At 35.0% G+C, this 19619-nt stretch overlaps 2 protein-coding genes and 1 pseudogene across 4 annotated transcripts; 2 read left to right on the forward strand and 1 right to left on the reverse strand.

The window, feature by feature from the left end:
• LOC109127942 lies at positions 3386-4209 on the reverse strand (annotated as a pseudogene).
• On the forward strand, positions 7394-11139 carry LOC104731635. The gene is made up of 2 exons (XM_019233556.1): positions 7394-7551; positions 10362-11139. The coding sequence occupies exons 1-2, from the start codon at positions 7394-7396 to the stop codon at positions 11137-11139; spliced, it is 936 nt and encodes a 311-aa protein (XP_019089101.1).
• On the forward strand, positions 16310-18172 carry LOC104731636. Of its 3 annotated transcripts, XM_010451065.1 has the most exons (8): positions 16310-16458; positions 16827-16895; positions 16992-17021; positions 17160-17192; positions 17331-17401; positions 17520-17601; positions 17695-17787; positions 17878-18172. In XM_010451065.1, the coding sequence occupies exons 1-8, from the start codon at positions 16351-16353 to the stop codon at positions 17932-17934; spliced, it is 543 nt and encodes a 180-aa protein (XP_010449367.1). In that variant the 5' UTR covers positions 16310-16350; the 3' UTR covers positions 17935-18172. The 3 variants fall into 3 exon arrangements, with proteins under 3 accessions (XP_010449367.1, XP_010449368.1, XP_010449369.1); XM_010451066.1 differs by lacking the exon at positions 17160-17192; XM_010451067.1 differs by lacking the exons at positions 16992-17021; positions 17160-17192.

Raw genomic sequence — 19619 nt, forward strand, 5'->3', positions numbered from 1 at the left:
GGCGGCGCAATCCTAACCTCTCTTGGTGCTCCCCGTTTGACCTACCCCTCTCACCAGCTGGACTTAGGCCCATTTCTAATCCCATTAAGGCCCATTTACAAAAGGTGCGATACAATTTTAATTCTCCTAAAGCCCAGGTTTGCTCCATCAATCTCTTATTTGTATTCCTTCTTTAGCGTATCTTTGTACCGAATCATGCTTCTACTTGTCCGAAGACTGCAATTAGAATATGATCGCTCAATGTCCCTATGTTGGTACAAAAACTATCTGAGAACCTTGCCTTTAGATTCACCTAGGGTTGGTACCCATGTTTGGATTAGCTTGAAATGTAACGGCATTATGACCCCTTCTCATAGACGATGGGGTTACCAAAACTTCTTCAAGTGCCATGCTCCTTCTCCCCTGTCCCCTGAACCTAGTCAAGAGATATCTTGCTTCTCTACGGATGTACCAGTGACCTCTGCTTGGTCAAGACGAGGTTACCTCGATAGCAGAACATTGGTTTCTTCAGAGTTGCCTGATATGTTTTGTCGGGGTCAGTCTATTCACCCTGTCCGGATGCTTGCTCTGTATAGCCATAGTTATGAATCTGACCCGACAGCTTGCTTGAACCTTACTCCTAAACCTTTTGATCCCCTATACCATCTACCGCCACTAGATAGAATGCTTGGGTCTGTTGACTTTTTCCAGGACCAAACTGATGACAAGCTTTGTGTGGAATTCATTTACCTCCATTGCCATTTGAGGGATGAGCCACCTGCTTCGTTACGGCTTGAATCCCATTCTCTTCGACTCCCGATTATTGCTTCTTCTAGATTCATGAGGCTTGTTCCAAAAGGCATGAAGGATTTTGATCCCATGCTCCTGAATCTCATGTTGGCGACAAACCCCATAAGTGTTTCCCCCGTGGAACAACCTTTCACTCGCTCAAACGCATTATCTGCTAGAGCCATCTATGATCACACGCTGGTCAAGGATTTCGTGAAGCCTCACTTCGAATACGAATCCACTTTGGATCCAATAGACTTCTTAAAGATTGTAAAACCTTACCAGTTTGAAAATCCTTTTGTTAAGCTCATGGAACCTTTATCTTTAACTTTCTATGTCTGTTTTGTATCATGTTGTAAGAACACACCCGTTATTGGGAATTAATTGAATGAAAGAATCTTGTTTGCCAAAAAAAAAAAAAAACTTTTAGGTTTTGCTTTTAGTTTCATATGTTTGAATGTTTGATGTTATATAAATCAAATGTAGAAGCTTTTTGTTCTCATATATGTGTGTCTCTCTCGGACATATTTCTAGGTTGTTGTGAATTTGCATGAGACATTAATTAATTAGGTAACTGACTCTAAAAATCATTCAAGTTATCTTAATTTAATCATAAAAGCCTTTGATGTGTTATTCGTGGTGTGAACTTGGGTATCGCGTAGGCCGCTAAATCCACTTTGTTTACTATTATGCGTTTATGCCACTGACCTCTAATGTGTTAAGTCCACCATTTTTTATTTGAAATTCTGATTTTATTGTCATAATGACTCGAGCTCAGTATACATGTAATGGGAATAGCAAATAATGATTAAAAAAAACAGCGAAATATATACAAAGGTTAACAGGTTAATTTGCTTCAAAGGGTAAGTAAGCTATTAGGAATGTAAATAAAATATCAGAAAAGAAAGAGAAATTCTTTTAAATACCACTAATTTTTTTTTTTCCAAAATACCACATTTTAGTTTTTTTTCTAAAAATACCATAAATTTTTTTTCCAAAATTACCACAAACATAAAAAAATTGAATTTTAAGGATGTAAAATTATTTTTTTTATGTTTAGGTTGACAAATTTAGTTTTAGGGTATAGTTTTTAGGGGTAGGGTTTAGTATTTATAATTTAGGAATTAGTTTTTAGTATTAGAATTTTAGTTCAATTATGTGGATTTTTTGGAAAAAATACATTTTAGTGGTACTTTTGGAAAAAAAATAAATTGTGGTATTTTTGGAATAAAAACCTATTTTAGTGGTATTTATGACAATTGCCCGAAAAGAAATCCAATAATATTGAATTAATTTATTTTTATTAGAAAGCAAAAAACATATCATCAAAGATGGAAAATGGTAACAAATTCGGATCAACTCCTAATAAAAAACAAGAAAAATGGAAAAGGTCAAACCAAAAGCATATTGTTGATCATTGCAACGACTGCAAACAACGCAAGACGGTATGAGACCAAGGGACTCTAAGCACAACGTCTTCCCATTCAACGTGACCCCAAATTTCACCGTCATGGCGCTTTTCAAGCATAATCATAGCACACCAAATATCCAGCGTTTTAATAAATGGATACACCGCTGGACCAACCCAAAACATTACGAGTTTTCCACCAAAATTACTTATTTCAGTAATATCAGATTTAAAATACCGATCAAGTTTTTTTTTTTTTTTTTGTTAAAAGGCTTTCAATTAAACTGGAAAATGAAAAATAAAAGTTTTACAAGGCCAGTAGGAAGCCCAATACATCTAAAACCCAAAGTTAAACCCAATACAACAGGAAACATAACTGAACCAGAGTAACCAATAATTAGAAACGAACCGATGGTTAGAATCAAACCAGTGATATGGTTGAAGAATTTAAACCGCCTGCCAGTACTCAATAATGGCATACGAAACGCATGGAGAGAGAGTGGAGCTTTGTAGAGATCGCAGGGGAGATTAGGGTTCCTTATGCTCTAGTTACCATAGACGTATCAATAGAGAACCAAAGATGGAGTAGAGATAGAGAGAGATCCTGATTACTGGCTCGAAAGCTCAATGCTTTGTTGCGGATGGTGGTGTCGATTTGATGAAGGAGAAGATCTGCAGATTTGAAGGAGTTTCGGTGTAGTCGGTGATTCCGTTCTGTCCAGATCGTGTAGATGACTGCCTGCCAAGCGATGAGTAGAAGCTTCTTGGCCACTCGTGTTCCTCTATAGCGTGTGAGAGAGTCAATCGTTTGAGTCCAGGAGGAGAAGGGTACAAAACTGCATCGCCGAGCAACCTCCGACCAGATCGCCCAAGTAAACTGACACTGATAGAAGATGTGATCTCGCGACTCAGGCATAGACGCACAGAGTAGACAGTGAGAGTCTACTTGAAGTCCCCATCTCAGGAGACGATCTCTTGTCGGACAGCGATCCAATACAAACAGCCAAGAAAGAAAGTTATGCTTCGGGATCCAACTTGAAAACCAGACGATGCTATGCCAGGGAACAGTAGTGAAAACACCCCTAAGAGCAGAGTAGATGGTACCAGTGTTGTGTCGAGACTTACAACAATCATCAATCCACCATTGGTAAGAGTCATCTTCCTCAGTTAATGTGATTGTTGAAAGTTCGATATGGACATTGACCTCAGTTAATGCCGATCAAGTTCACTTAAACCTTTGACCATTCTCCACTTTTCAAACTTTGTGTCATACCACCAGCAATTCTTTTGATTATAAGTGTAAACAAAGTTCTTCTTACTTGTCTTAACGTAAAGTTTTTCTGGATCCGCTTCGATCTTTTTAAGTGAAGAGAACTGGAGCTCAATGCCAGGATCCGGTAAAGGTTCCCAAGTTTGAGTCTCCAGGTAGAAAGCCTCTGCCCAATACAGAGATCCTGCTTCACATCCTCCTATTACATATATCTTCCCTTCATAGGAAAACATGAGAGCATTCCTACGAGGAACCATCATGCTAGGGGCCTTACACCATCTGCCAGCCAGCTTGTTGTAGACCGACATGTCGGTCGTGTTTTGTCCATGGATTTCGTATATTTCCGAACCAATAGTGTGGTAGAGTATTGGTAATCGAGGAGAATAGTTAGAGGGCATTGATACCAACAATTTTCCTGTACACTTGTCTTGGTTTGTGCATTGGGTTAAGGTTTGATGATCTGATGATCATTAGGATTTATCCAGAGACTGAACCATCTGTGAGAACAATGATAGGTGGTCGGCTGTAGGCAGATATAAAGACATTCTTCTCGGGTTCCAATGTGTAACTGCTCCATGTCGAGATCCTTGGAGAGGATGAGCGAGCGGAAGCTCTTAGAGATAAGAGAGACTTCTGCGTGGTACAATATTGGTATGCAAGCCAAGATACTCAAAACTATATCATCCGGTAATGACGAAAATGACGACTGAGATGGTGGCGGTGGAGGCTGTGGAAGAGGGTTTGACTCGTTCGGTGATTTCATATGGCCGGCGTTTTACTTGTAGTGGGATTAGGTTCTTTATAAAACCAACGTATTGTAAACTGCCTTAACTCATTGTAATTAAGGGCTATATATAACTTATTATATAAAGTTTGGTTCTTAAAGTTAGTAACTCACTAGATCATGACATGTGTCAGTTTTAACGATTAAATATCCAAGTTACTAACTCATCAGATCGTGACACGTGTCAATTTTAAAGATCAAAAATCACATATCAAAGTTAGTAACTCATCAAATCGTGAGACATGTCAATTTTAACGATCAGAAATCACAGTTTCAAGCTTAGTAAAACGATGCATAAGATAATTGCCAGATCGTGACAAGTGTCAGTTTTAACGATTAAATATCCAAGTTAGTAACTCATCAAATCGTGACACATGTTAATTTTAACGATCAAAAATCATATATCAAAGTTAGTAACTCATCAGATCGTGACACATGTCAATTTTAACTATCATAAATCACAGTTTTCAATTTTGGTAAAACGATGCATAAGATAATTGTAATCTTTTATATTAAAAAAAAAAACTTTGTTAATCCTAAAAGAAAAATGATTGTAGATACACCCCTCTATATAAGCAAAGAGATGATGACATATTTTTCACCAAACAAAATAATTTCGACTACCTTTGTTTTTCTTAGTAAAATTTTCTTCTTGATTTTTTATTAACCTTTTATTTGACACATCATTGTTCTTGAACAAGTATCTAAGGCAATTTGTTTGTTGTATAATCGCAACAACTATATAAAAAGATTCCTAGATAATACCATGTGTTTTCGTCGTCGTTTCTTTGAATTTTGTTTCATTTCTCAATTTCATAATGCATACTATATATGCAATCTTTGACTTTGAAATGTTAACAAAGTTTCTTATGCATAATAACTAAGATTTTTGGGATTAACAAATTTCTCACGGTGTTATTATTATTACTATTAATTTGCAGGACAAGTAGCATAAAAAAAAGAAGATGAATACACAAATGCAAGATAACAACATAGATTATATAACACTAGATCAACTAAACAGAAAGCGTTCTTATCGTCGAACGATAGTACGTCTTACAAGAAAGTGGGAAACAAGAATTTTTTTAAAAAACAATGAGCTCATTGGAATAAATTTTCTCATAAAATAGAAAAGGAATTAAGGAAAATATACAGAAAATTATTAATTTTAAAAAATGTAAATACTCATTTTTATATAAACATAGATCGTCTCATATTATTCATCTAATAAAATAATTTATTCAAGAGTATTGCTTTCAACTTTGTTCTATTGGTCAAACCTTTTTAATGAGAAAACAAATTTTCCTTATATTTTTAAACCAAAATATACGCCTACTTTCTACTTTCTCAGTTTGGAATATGTAAGATTAATATGTTGACCTAAAAAAAAATGGAAGATTAATAGATGCATCTTCTTTTTCTAATATTATATTTTAAAATATATTGTAGTAGTTTTAGATTGTTATATTTAATTTATATCTTCATCTTTGAATTATTTGAGATTCATATATTACCGTGCTTATAATTTTCTATTATTTTATTAATTATGTCAAATTAATTTTCTTCTAATTTCTCAACCTTGATTGTTTGGTCATAGACCTTTTTTTGTGCAAACATAATTGTTACCATTCGTTTAATCTCAAAAGGAGATAAAGAAGAGAAAGTCATCAACCTAATGGTTAGATAAAATAGGCTAATCAAACACAAGTCTACAACAAACATAGATAGATTGAAGACAGAGGCTACATCATAGTGTGTCAAAGAAACTTCCATGAACACATTGGAAATTTTAACATTAGCTACTATCAAAAGATTTTGTGACATTGGAAAAGGGTCTTTAATTTCATTGGTTGCTGGAGCAAGCCACATTGAGATAGCTAAAAGACGTGAACATGTTCTCTCTATATAGGAAGAAGGCAGAGTCAAGATTCTCTCTATGGTGGAGGAGGTTGCACGCAAGATTATCTCCCAAAGGGAGGAAGGTGTGAGAGGTTGGACGCAAGGTTATCTTCCCAAGGGAGAAAGGCGGAGTGAAGGTTTTCTCTTTGGTGGAGGAGGTTGGACGCAAGGTTCTCTCCATAAGGGAGGAGGGCAGAACAGTGGTTCTCTCTATGGTTAGTCATACACTATCGTAATGTAGCTAAAATTTTTAGTGATTGAACAAACTATGCAAAAGTGAAAGTAAAGAGACATATAATAATTGGATTAATTTGTTCATATAGATCTTTACTAGGTGGTGGTAAATAATATATTTGTAACATACAATATGCCTAGATGTAAAAAAGATACACTTTTAATGGTAACATACATAAAAGATTTATATATGGATATAAATCAGTGTATTATAGCAAAAAAAAAATAATAAATAATGTACACTAAATTTTAATATATTTTTATTAAATTTTATTTTATTTCTAAAATTTTAAACCCGCACATCGGGCGGGTCCTTATCTAGTATATATATTGTGACAACCCGTCCCGTGGACCCCGCTAGCCCACCACTAGCTGCCCCAACGGACCGTCCGTGGACCCTGCTAGCCCACTGCTAGCCGTCCCAACGGACCCCAGGCTGACCCTGCAGGGTATCGATCCTAACCCATCACTGTGGATATCCCAATCTACCAGTAGGTTATTGGTGTGCCAGGTGTTCCTCGAACCCTGGTCCCCATCCTTTAGCCCCTCGCTAGCTGCCCTAACGGACCATTCGTGGATCCTACTAACCCCCTGCTAGCCGTCCCAACGGACCCCAAGCTGGCCCTGTAGGGCATCGATCCTAACCCCTCACTGTGGAATGGAACTATTCATCCATATCCACAGTGATGGGTTAGGATCGATGCCTTGCAGGGCCAGCTTGGGGTCCGTTGGGACGGCTAGCAGTGGGCTAGCATGGTCCACGGACAGTCCGTTGGGGCAGCTAGCGGTGTGCTGGTGGGGTCCGCGGGACGGGTTGTCACATATATATACACTAGTATATATATATACACTAGTATATACAAATTCTAATACAATTAGAAGTCTTCTAGCCTTCCATATTCGAGTTGGATAGGGTCTTCCAATTATATTAAACAAGTTTGAAGCGAAAGATACCGAGGTGAGATCCGATGCAATAGCAACTTTGATTGCCATTAGAGTTGCTAAAGCTTCGGCTACCAATGGTGAGATGATGTGCGAAGCTGATGTCGATCCTTCGCAGAGTAGTTCCTCTTGGGGGTTTCTATCTCCCACCCTAGCCCTGTCGATTCATCTTCTCTCCACACAGCGTCTGAGCAAACCCGATGATTTGAACCTCTCGGAGCGGGTTGAGCCGGTTTTCGCATCGTGGTAAGTGGTTTTGCTTTTCCAACTTGTGTCTCTTGCCATTCCTTTGCTCGCAATATCGCAATAGATAGAACTTCACCTGGTGTCAGTTTTTTTTAATTGAAAAGTAGTCGATTTCTTGCTGTCCAGATTGCCCAAAGGATCCATGGGGATAGATGACCCGTACTGATGCCGGTAGGAGGGAGGCATATCGATTTCACAGTTAGAGCTATGACCTCCTGAACAGAGTTGAAACTCAAAGGTTGGATTGGAGGGTAAAGGGGGGGTTTGTGCCCAGATTTGTGCAGCAAATGGGCATTGGAAGAGTAGGTGGAGCTCAGATTCAGCACTCCCGCAATGGGGACAAGTAGCTGTCGTACACACTAGTCGGTGTATCAGGTTTTCGCCTACCGGTAATGCATTTTGTTCTAACTTCCAAAGAAACATTTTAACTTTTGGTGAGATTTCCTTCTTCCAGATATGTGCTCTCCAGTCAAAATCCTCAACAAAATAAAGATGGAGGTTGAAATATTATTCCTCTCTCTCTGCCATTGTTTCATAGTATCCGGATTTAACCGTGTACACTCCAGAGTTTTGTGGGAGCCAAGCCCATTCGTCTGTTGCTCCTAAGGTACTTGGTGTCAGCTTCCTTATAGCTTCTTCATTTGCCGAGAGGATAGTGCGGATAATATCAATATTCCATTGTCCGGTTCCTGGTACTATGAGAGCTGAGACCTTTAAATCTTGAGTGAGTTTCATGGGAGGTCCTATAGGTCTACAGGGGGAGGAAAGCGATAGCCATGGGCTATACCATATTGAGGTAGCCTCTCCATCTCCGATCAGTTTGCATAGCTTTTTCTTTTGGAGATCACGTCCTATGCATATTCCTCTCCATCCATGCGAAGCTGATCCTGGGACTTCACTCGCCAAAAAGGAGGAGGATTTGTAATATTTGTCTTTTAAGACTTTTGCGAGTAAACATCCTGGTTTGGTAAACAGTCTCCAACTTTGTTTTGCCAGCAGGGCATCATTGAACACTTTGATATCTCTAAACCCCAACTCACCATTTTTGAAAGATCTTGTTATCTTTTTCCAGAAAATCCAAGTCATTTTATTTTGGCCCGTATTGGAGTCCCACCAGAACCTAGTAAGTGCAGCTTGGATTCTTTTACACAGAGAGTTTGGGATGTGGTTATTAGTTGATTGTGCTGATGCTAACATATTCAACTAGTATTGGTCTAGAATGACAATTTTTTTCTTACCGTTGTGAGATAAAAATTATAATATTTTGATATCAATCACAAAAAAACAAAACAAAGAGAATTAACGGTTTACAATTCTTAATTATTACTAATGAAAAGTATCTCTAGAGGATAAAAAACAACTAGGATAAAAAGAAAACAGATGAAAATTCAAAAATTAATGTTCTTCTGTTTAAATAAATATTTTGATTGATACGATTTTAACAAACAAAAAAAAATACATACGAAAAGTTCTTTTTTTTTTTTTTTTTTTGAGAACTGCAAAAAGGGTGCAGCATCACACACATATACATTTTTTTATGGCCCGTAAGTTTGATATTATTACCAAATGTTATTTTTTGTTAGAACGATTTTTTCATTAAGCAAAAGAGGTTTACAAAGCCATATAAGGATCAGAGAATACTATCATCAAAAAGAGTTTTTATGGTACTATATTCCAAAATAAACAAATTGATGGACAACAAGTGTTTCAATACTTGAAAAATTGCTATTAAATAACTCTATTCACCATTTCATTTCCTGACACATATGATGTCGCAAACCATATACGAAAAGAATTCATGGATTAAATATTTTATAATAAATCTACAAATAATAAAAAATTTCAGTTCAAAAAAAAAATCAAATTATTAAAGAACAATAGTTTAATTATATAGAAATTACATTGATCATAATATGTAGTTAAGTAATTTGTATTACTGTTGTTATTAAGTCACTATGGTATATAATGTATGTTGTTAACAAAACACAAAATGTAATATTGGTAATAATAAAAATTTAACATAATTATGATGATATATAAAATGTAGCATCTAATATTTAAAAAAGAACAATTCATAAGTGAAAAATAAAGAAAGAAGGATACTTAGTTATTAAAAATAACTAATTCTTAAAAGCTTAGTTCCTTAGTATAGGACTACTTTGAATTATGGTGGTTGGAGTGTGCATCACCAACGCTTCTCCTTGGTGGCAATTTTGGTGGTACATTGAGATAGAAAGCACGAAATCATTAATTATATATATATATACATATATATATATATATATATATATATTTTGTAACTTTTGTATTTAACTTAAAAGCTCTGGTTCACTTCTTCTATAAAATGATTGCATTTTCTTCATTCTCTCTTCGCACACATTCATCAAACGAAATTTCTCTCTTCAAACACGAATCACTTAAAGTCTACGATCTCTACTAACTACTTCTTCAAAATGTATCTAGACAAACTACCCCTCTTCCATTCTCTTTTTCTCATGTCGATATTCTTGCTATCATCATTGCATTTACTCATTTCTTGCAAGGATTTTCTGAAAATGTAGCTAGCAAAATATCTTCTTCCATTTTTTGTTAACTCATATATAGTTTATGCGCAATCATAATCTCATTTCTCTGAAAGTTTATTTTTCTTGCTATCATTTCATTTAGTTTTTTTCTTTTTTTTTTTGGTAGAAATCATTTCATTTAGTTTGGAGAGACTTCTGATATCTTCCATTTTTTTTTTATTTTTTTTATTCATATAGTTTTTTATGCTGCCATCTCATTTCCCCTTAAATTTGTTTCTCTTGCAGGCCTTGGTTGTTGTACCGTGAAATGGGATCCCGAGAGGCCCGTTTCTATGACCCTGTAAGAGAGACGGTACACAATCGGCCGGAATACCGAAATCTTGAAGGTACCAGATTCCTGGGATCAACATTGGGTTGGGTTGTCATGTCCAACTCCGTTGCCGTACACCCACGCGAACACCACCAAACTTCCTTATACAACCCTTTCATATCAGAACGGTACCAACTACCCCCTCTCATCATTAGAAACCCACATCCCAGGACTGTGGTCCGTTACGGTGTGCTCACCGGAGATCCACGTGAAGACAACACTTATGTTTGTCTCTTAACCGATAACTTTTACATATATAATGGCATAGTTACTATGAGTATTCCTAGGGAATACATGTATTATGTAGCCAAGAGGAACGGACAATGGGATCAGTATTGGTCAGTGACTTCTATCCCTAACCATCATAATCATGGCTCGCCTATAGAGTCCATCTCCCCATCTGCGGACAAAATATCACTTATTATAAGGGGCCATAGTTTGGAATTCACCTTCCAAACCCAAGACTGGAATGTCAGAGAGACTCAAGAGAATGATCCCATCGAATGGAATCCTTTCCACGGCCAAACTTTTGACCAGATAAAACATCGACTTCAGATATCTCCACAGATTCCCACAACTCTATCCATTATTGGCACTAAAACCGATCGCGAGAGGGTGAAAAACAGCACTTGGGATGGTGGCAATCATAGCGTTTCTTACATTGAGGGAGTTTGGATTGAGGTTCGCGTTTAGCATGATGTTTCTTCTCTTTTATATCTATCTACGTACCTCCTCATGACTCTCAAGTTATTTCTCTGTTCTTCTTTTTCGTTTTAATATGTGTGTGGTTTAAGATTTGTAGTATTTACTATTTTATTGTGTTGCAAGCTCTACTTATTGTGGTTTGGTTAAAAACTCTACGTTGGTTTGTTAATAATAATAATAATAAAAGTTTCTGATCTTTTATTAATTTATTTTACGTTCAATATAATAAACAAAAACAAAGAACTCTAACTTCTTTGTACAACATCAGAACATCTATCTCGGCGTTCATATGTACAGAGAAAGTATATTATACTAACATATCGTACAAATAAACGTATCAACCTGTGTGCAACCATTTGAAGTTATAATAATTAGTCATGTACATGCCTCAGTAGTCAGTATAGGCATGCGCAGCAGCTGTATTCTCTTCATTCTCTCTTCCCACATGTACATTATTCACCAAATGAGATTTCTGTCTTAAAACAAGTATCACTTTAATCATGTACAGCTGCTAACTAGATCTTAAAAGCTTAGTTACTTATAATATATTAATTCACTGAGGCTTGCGCTGTATACATTCCAGTCTTGGGTTCTAATTCAAAGTAGTCCTATATTAAGTAAATAAGCTTTTAAGAACTAGTTAGTAGAGATGGTGATCATAGCAGGTCAATTTTAAGTTTACTACACTTTCTCTTCTTTTTTTTCCGCGTACCCTGAAGTCCTATCCATGCTGGTCCCAATACGCACGTTATGAAGGTACCAAAGACGGTAATACTGTTTTGCAGACGTAATGACAAAAGTAAAGGTTGTTTTGGAATTAAACATTTGAGAAAATTCCACTAACCAAGTTAAGTTTTGTTTGACCCTAACATGTAAATCTTCTTACTCTTATCTACAGAACGTTTCCCACAACGTATAAATACTACTGTTTGTCTAGTCGACATTTCTTTCTTATTGACATTTTAAGCAGTTCTTTTAATTTAAATATTTGTAAATACTATTATTAAACTAACCAATTTTTATAGTTAATTTGTAAAATTACTTTCTTACCTATTTTATGTTCTTAGTAGTACACATATATATTCATTGCATTTATTATGTTAATTGATAAATATGCAAATAAATTTAAACATTGAACACTTAAATTATGTACCCTAAACCCTTTAGTGTATTGAGTTAATGTTTCAATCTTCATACAAATTTGAGTATTTTTTTTTAACTTAGAAAATAAAATGTCATAACATATATTTTTATTGTTGATAACAAAAAATGTATATATCTCAAATCCCTATACTCTTTATACCACTCCAAACCCTATATCCTAAACTCTAGTTCAAAATTTCATTAACATTCTATTTTATTTTTCTTTATTGACGATTAGCAAAACATATTTCACAAGTGTGAATTTATTATATATATCCTAAATTAAATATTAATGAATCCAAATTACTACTATAATTTTATTGTTTTAGATTTTAAATCCTATACCCTAATCCTCAAACCCTATTTAGTATTTATGCCCTAAACTTTAAATAGAAAACTCATTATTTTGTTCTTTTCATTTTTTTCTTGAGATTTAGCAGAAGAATATTTTACAAGTGTGAATTTATATTCCCTAAATTAAATATTTTATTAATCCATAAAATTATGTTATAATTTTATTGTTAATAAAAATTAGAACTCTAAACCTCAGACCCTATCTATGTCCTAAACTCTAAATCAAAAACTCAATAATTTTCCTTATTATTTAATACTAGGTATTTGCGGGAGAACTCATTTAATAAAATAGTTATTACAAAATTTATTTAATTATTTATATTTATTAAGTTATTTAATAATAAATTCAAAAAGAATAAATTTTTGAAACTTTCTTCATATATTAATTGATAAATATTCTTAAAAATAACTTTACCTTCACATGTAAATAATAATTAATACTATAGACATATGATTAAAAAATTATTACTATAAAATAAATAATGATTAATACTAAAAACATATGATAGGTAATAACATTTTTAAAATAAAATTTGATGTACTCAAATCAACATATCCAAAAAAAAACACAAAGTAAAGTTGTAATGAAAATATGATATTTTATAAAAGAAAATGTGGTTATAAATATAAACAATTAAAAAAAATTACGATAAAAAAGAACAAACCAAAAGTTGCAAATGTTCGACAAATCACTTTAATTTAATTAAATGACAACAAAAAATTATTTAATTATATTTTAGTATGATAGACACAACCATAGATATCAAATTTTCCAAAACTTGCAATGGTTCACAATAGAAATCGAAAGTTTTTATTGGTTTATCAAATAAACTAAATTTGTAGTGGTTTAATTAAAAGGTTGTAATAACTCATTTAAATATATTTTTGTAATTAAAATATAATAAATCAAATATTTGATGAAAATGTGCAAATGTTCTTCACTTTTGTTCAGATTTATGAAAAAATCTGTGTTGAATAGAAAGTTTGAAAATTTTCTAAAAGAAAAACAAATATATGAATTTCTAGAGATGTGTACCTTTGAATTGAAAAGAAAGTTTGAAAATTTCATAAAAGAAAAACATATATAAGAAAGTTTAAAAATTTCACAAAATAAAAACATATTTATAGATTTTAAAGATTTCTCAAAAAATAATAAATATATAGATTTCTAAAGATGTTGCCTAAAAAATAAAAAAATCATAATAATAAGATTTTTACTATTTATGTTGCCTAAAAAATAAAAAATATATACTATATGTAATTGTGAGAATATGGTGAGGGAATGTGATATTGCACCTTTAAGTTATCAGATCTTCATGTGTGATTGTGTCATTAATCTTCGTAATTAGTCTCAAACAATATTGAATTATATAGTTTGCTTTATGATGATTGTCATCGCGTCTCTCACATACACGTTTTGAATGTACATACATGTCTTGAATATGACATTGAAATAACTTGTATACATATATGTTTGAATGTTTTTTGTAAACAACTTGTGTGTTCATATGTACATATGTATATTAAAATAAGTTGTGTACGTTTATGTTTTGAATGTTTTGGTTGTAAACAACTTGTGTGTTCATATGTACGTATAAGGCCCAGTCACTCTGTTCTGAAAAGCAAATAACAAGAGTTTACATGAGACATATTGATCAGAAAGCTCAAATTAATCTGGTTAACTGTGGCTATACGTACCAAGATCAACCATGGTTGGTTTGACTACATTAAGCAATCATGCACGGTGTACATGTGGTTGAGATATCGGAGGAAACTCAGTCTCCCCTTCGGTGACGTTGTGTGGAAGCTGGTAAATTAGTTCCAGGTTGTTGGTGCGGGATTTAGCACCCCTAACATACCGAACTAAACCAGAAAGATAATTTGATTATTTAACTGGGAATCCGGTTAAGAACCCAATTAGGTATTACTTGAGGCCTGTTCAGAAGCAGGAAGCCCAGCCTTGGAGACGAAGAACCAACTTCCCAGTTCGCTTGGTGGCCGACTCAAGAAATGAAGCAACTTTCCTTATCTCAGTTCGTCTCAGAAGGAAAGTTAATATATTATGTAATCTACGGACATGTATAAATAAGGAGAGACTTCTCCATTGTAAAGCATCCAGTATCTAATACAATAATTCAGCTCTCCTATTGTTCTTAGCAAAAACCCTAGTTCGAGAGATCTAAACCCCTTTTCTAATTTCTAAGCTTAGATCGACTTTTTAGAGAGATTACTTCCTTCAATTTGAAAGTTTCTACACAGGTCCTACAAACGAAAGCAAAGTCGTCAACTACTGTTTGCTATAGAGAGCGAGACAATATTCTCATCATCATCATTAGCAGAGATTTAGCTTATTCATAATGAATTCACCTTAAAGAGAAAAGTATCAAAACCAAGACTGATTAAGGACATGAGTACGGTTAAGAAAAACGACACACAGATGTCTCATCATTCACAGATCTAGAGTGTTGGTATTCCAGCCTTAAGAGAAGTCTAAAGACTTAAGGCTAATGAAGAATAAGACCGGGATTAATTAAAGAAAACTACACATACCTTAATTTCTCTCTCTCGAATATGAACATGACCATGAAGTTCATGGCACGGTAGAACTTGAGAGCGCAAATTCCTCTCCCTACCTTCAGTACCGTAGCATTTTGCTACAGTGAAAAAACCAAAAATAGCTTTAGAGAGTTGCTCAGAAGATCACACACCTCGGTTTAGTTCATAAAGCAACTGGAAACGTAGATGCACAATATCTTTAACTCAAACACTTAACAAGCTTTAAATTAGTTGATATCTATCAAGTATAACAACACTGCAAGCAAGAAATAGCTTAACACATATAAAAGTTCCCTAGCGTCAAAGTTCATGACCTCCTACCTATAGCTACATCACTAAACCAACTAACTATATATCCATATACAGTACATGAGCACCTTAAGATTCAAAGATTTCAGCAAAAAAGGGTTTCGTTCCGCCTACAGATCAAATGGAAAGTTTTTGTATTTCATCTTCCATAACTAAGCTTTAATAGGACTTCGTCTGAGCAATAAAAGTTCCGTAATAGATCGACACTAGACACAACTTCTTGAAACTGTAATCAGTTCGTTAAAGATGATGAAGCTTTTCAACTACGGGAAAGTAGAAGAGTAGCAGCAAGGGTTAAAAAGCGAGAGAAGAATGCGAACAGATGAGAATGGATAAGACGTTCAAAGAAGAAGAGAGGTCTATTTTTGTGGGAAATTAAGATTTCTTGGTAGTTTCTTGCAAGTCAAGAAAGTGGAAAAAAAAAAGAGAAGAAGAAGAAGACCACCATTGCTCAAAATGATAAGCGATGCTTTGAGATCGACATAAGAAAGAGTCCCTTCAATTCTGACTTCTTCCCTTGTGGTGACGCTAACGACGTGACCGATGTCAGAGTTCGCCATTGTTACTCTCTCTCTCTCTCTCTCTCTTTTTCTCTGTTTAGTTTCTTCTGCGATCGTGATGTGAGCGGGGAGAGAGTTTTTTGGTTTGTTCTAAAACGCAACGTTTTATATAAAAGAGAAAGAAGTTAAAGCATATGGGCCGTAAAGCTTTCCATTGGGCCTTCCCGAGAAAATAAAATCTCTCCAACTATTTTAGATTTTTTAACTTGTTTTATATAAACGAAAGAAAAAGAAAAAGGAAAAAAAAAAAGGTTAAATCATTTTCATTGCGGGTGAGATGGAGGAACCGGGTCAAGAAACGAGTATTCCGGGTTGTAGACAAACGAGTGTGAAAAATTTATTCAAATCCGCTCTTCGATGTCTTCTCACTGCTTGCTCCAGACAGGTAACTAACTACTGCTCTCTTCCCAATTGTCGCAGTTTGGGTTTCGAAAAACTGTTACAGTAATTGAAACTTTTAGGATCTTTTTTGAAGGGTTCTCGTTGATAACTGAATTGAATCCTTGCGTTTAAAAAACGCTTGAGATGAATAAGAATGGAGTTTTGGCTCTGATTTTGATTTGTTTACTAAAAAGATTTGCAAATAAAAAGTTAACTCAATCCAGTGAAGTTTTTTTTTTGTAGGGTTTATTTGTAAACTGAAGATGAGACTGAATTTAAGTGTCAAAAAATTAAAGCTTGAATTTTTTTTTGTTGTTGTTTCTTCTCTGTGTAATGTACTAATAACTAATAAAGCCTTTGTGTTTTTGTTAGGATTTTTTTGATATTTTGTCGAAATTTAGTGGGGGTGAGCAAGAAAGGCTTTATCGGTTATATACTCAGGTATTTTTTTATTCTTTAGTATAGAATCCATTTAGTTTCCATAGATGTTTCTGATGTTATATATCTCTCTCTCTCTCTCTCTTGACATGTTTCTAGGTTGTTGTGAAATTGCATAAGACATTAGAGGTAAAACTCATTTGACTCTGTCTGAGGTTATTCAAAGTTTTAAACATTAACATACCTGTGATGATGATGGGTTATATTCATATAGTGTGATCAGTTAGAAACTTTTGGTAACGTTTTTCAGCATTTAATTGTTTACAGGAATATTTTGATGAATACTGTCACAAAACTCAGGTTACCTTTGACTTAGACATCTTCTTATTTTGCTTCTTACACAACAAACAAACTAGTGAATGTTTTTCATCGGTTACTCTTTATGATGGATGACACACTTGTGAATAAGTGAAACACTTTTTTTTTCCCTTTTCGCAGGTTGGACCAATTCTTGATACAGTCGAACAGCTGATCGAAGAACAGCATTTGGATCCCTTGTTCTCAGATGAGTAGGTCTCTCATCCATGCCGCTTAATCCCTTATTGTGCATTTATGGCATTGGCCCTCAATTGTAAATCCCCATGTTTTGGAAATTCTGATATTACTGTCACCATGACTTCATCTCAGGACGGATGTAATGGCAATAGCAAATGATCTTACAACAGTAAAGAAGAACGAGATACAAAGGTTAACAGCTTTACTCCAAAGGGTAAGTAGTACTACTGTCACAAGAAACTAATCCTTTGCTTATATAGTCCCATCTTTTGAAAACGATTTCTTCTCGTGTTCATCCACTATCCAGGCTGAAGAACAGAATCGCCAGAAGGAAGCCCGCATCAGCCTGCTCAAAGACCAAACACAAGATTTCTCAGACGCAACTGCCAGAATCGAAAAGGTATTCTAACTTATATTCCATTTTCAGAATCTTAAGCCCACGTCTTATTCTCTGTTTTTAGTCGTCCTCAAAATGTAAAATCTTTTGCAGCTGAAAGCCGGGTTCTCGGGCTACTTTGAAGGAAAGGACAAGCTACCTCCAATATAGTTTCAAGGCAAATTGCAATGAGAAAGCATGTCACATTCATTCCCTGCATTTCTATATAGTTTTATTAGAGTCTTATTTATCAATCTGGTCACAACTACTTGCTTCATTGTAAACTACTGAGAATCTGGATTAAACTGGTTTATCCATTGTGTTCTGGTTACTTTGTGGTTTGATAACAGTTCATGCAAAATATTTTTTCTAAGGTTACTCATGAACCGGTTTGGTTTTGTTCTGGTTACTTTGATTTTGGTTCGATTACAATTCAGGCAAAAAGGTTACAAACGATTGTTATAAGCTTTATTGCTGTGGCTTTTATTATCATAACCATAAGATTTGTTGTGTTCATTTTATTTGATGTGTATGTACTTAAACTACTAAGCCTCTGTGTATTTCCTTTATGTGAACCCATCATCTTAACGTTTTCTCCAAATTCAGTGGGACTAAGCAAGAAACTGTTTCTCGGTTATGTTTAATCAGGTATCTCCCTTCACTATCCCCTTTCCAATAACAAATTAATCATTTGCCAGTGCATTAAACTAGTACTACACAAAGCCGGTGGTTTCAATTTCTTCGTGTTAGTTTTTTGTGGCTTAACGAATGGTTCGCAAGTGCTTAGAAACGAATCTGCTGAGAGCTACTTAAGCTTCATGCCTTGATTCATACTTCATGTCATTGTCAACATAAACTTTATACTTTTAGAGGGGTATTATGTCACGGTAGCACCTTCTTAATTCTCAATTCATATCTATTGATCTAGGACACGAGATCAAGGTTGTCCGTATGGATGTCCGTACAAGCGTCCGTACAAGTGACCATAAGGCTTAGGCCATTAGGCCATGGTTCGGTTTGTTAAATAAGAAAGAGAGGCCTTAGTAATAAGAAACCCATAAGAAGAGAAGGATCTAGAAGAGAGGAGATCAAAAATATCCTAAGAAGAGATCACATGTTTACCTTGGGGACGAGTGAAGTCGAGTCAACCAAGTAAGGAAAGGTCGCTATCATCATTAAGGAAGATTGAGACTAATCTCACGAGAATATCTTCTTTCCTTCCCTATTGTATCTCTAACGGCTAATATCTCCTTCTCTCCCTATATATGGCCATGTAATAAACATAAGATGTATTCTAATCAAGTCTTTTGAATACACATTCTCTTATTCTCTCGATTCTCTTATTATTCTCTAGATAATTCTGCAATTCTAACATGGTATCAGAGCGAGGTTTCTGTTCTTGACAAAACCAGCTCCATTCTCTTTTATTCTGGCTTTGATTCTCCATTCTTGTTGTTCGCTTTCTACTCTCGTTCGTTTTCTCACGTTTATCCACTGGTCAAAAGCTTTATCCGGCGGTCAATAGCATTCTACCATGGAGAACACCAAGCCGCTTGTTCTACCAACCGTCCTCAAAGGAGGAAACTATCTGATGTGGTCAAGAACCACCAAAACAGCGTTGTGTGGCCGCGGACTTTGGAACCACATCGAAGGTGGGAGAGTTCCAAGGAAAGTCACCAAAGAAGGTGGAAAAGAAACCATCAAAGAAGATGAAGAAGAGGCTAAGCGTCAAGAAGAGGCTAAGTGGTTTCAAGAAGACCAAACCGTCCTCTCCATACTTCAAAACTCCCTTAAGGCTCCCATACTAGAAGCCTATTCTTATTGTGAGACGGCCAGCGAACTATGGGAGACCCTCA

This window comes from Camelina sativa, chromosome 12 (genome assembly GCF_000633955.1).
Source record: "Camelina sativa cultivar DH55 chromosome 12, Cs, whole genome shotgun sequence".
NCBI classification, from domain to species: domain Eukaryota; kingdom Viridiplantae; phylum Streptophyta; class Magnoliopsida; order Brassicales; family Brassicaceae; genus Camelina; species Camelina sativa.

Excerpts from the sequence above, each read along its gene's own strand:
- LOC104731635 (XM_019233556.1), top strand. The coding sequence starts at position 7,394 with ATGTGCGAAGCTGATGTCGATCCTTCGCAGAGTAGTTCCTCTTGGGGG. Across the intron at positions 7,552-10,361 it reads GAGCCGGTTTTCGCATCGTG|GCCTTGGTTGTTGTACCGTG; the intron begins GTAAGTGGTTTT and ends TTTCTCTTGCAG.
- LOC104731636 (XM_010451065.1), top strand. The coding sequence starts at position 16,351 with ATGGAGGAACCGGGTCAAGAAACGAGTATTCCGGGTTGTAGACAAACG. Across the intron at positions 17,602-17,694 it reads TAACAGCTTTACTCCAAAGG|GCTGAAGAACAGAATCGCCA; the intron begins GTAAGTAGTACT and ends TCCACTATCCAG. Across the intron at positions 17,788-17,877 it reads CAACTGCCAGAATCGAAAAG|CTGAAAGCCGGGTTCTCGGG; the intron begins GTATTCTAACTT and ends AATCTTTTGCAG.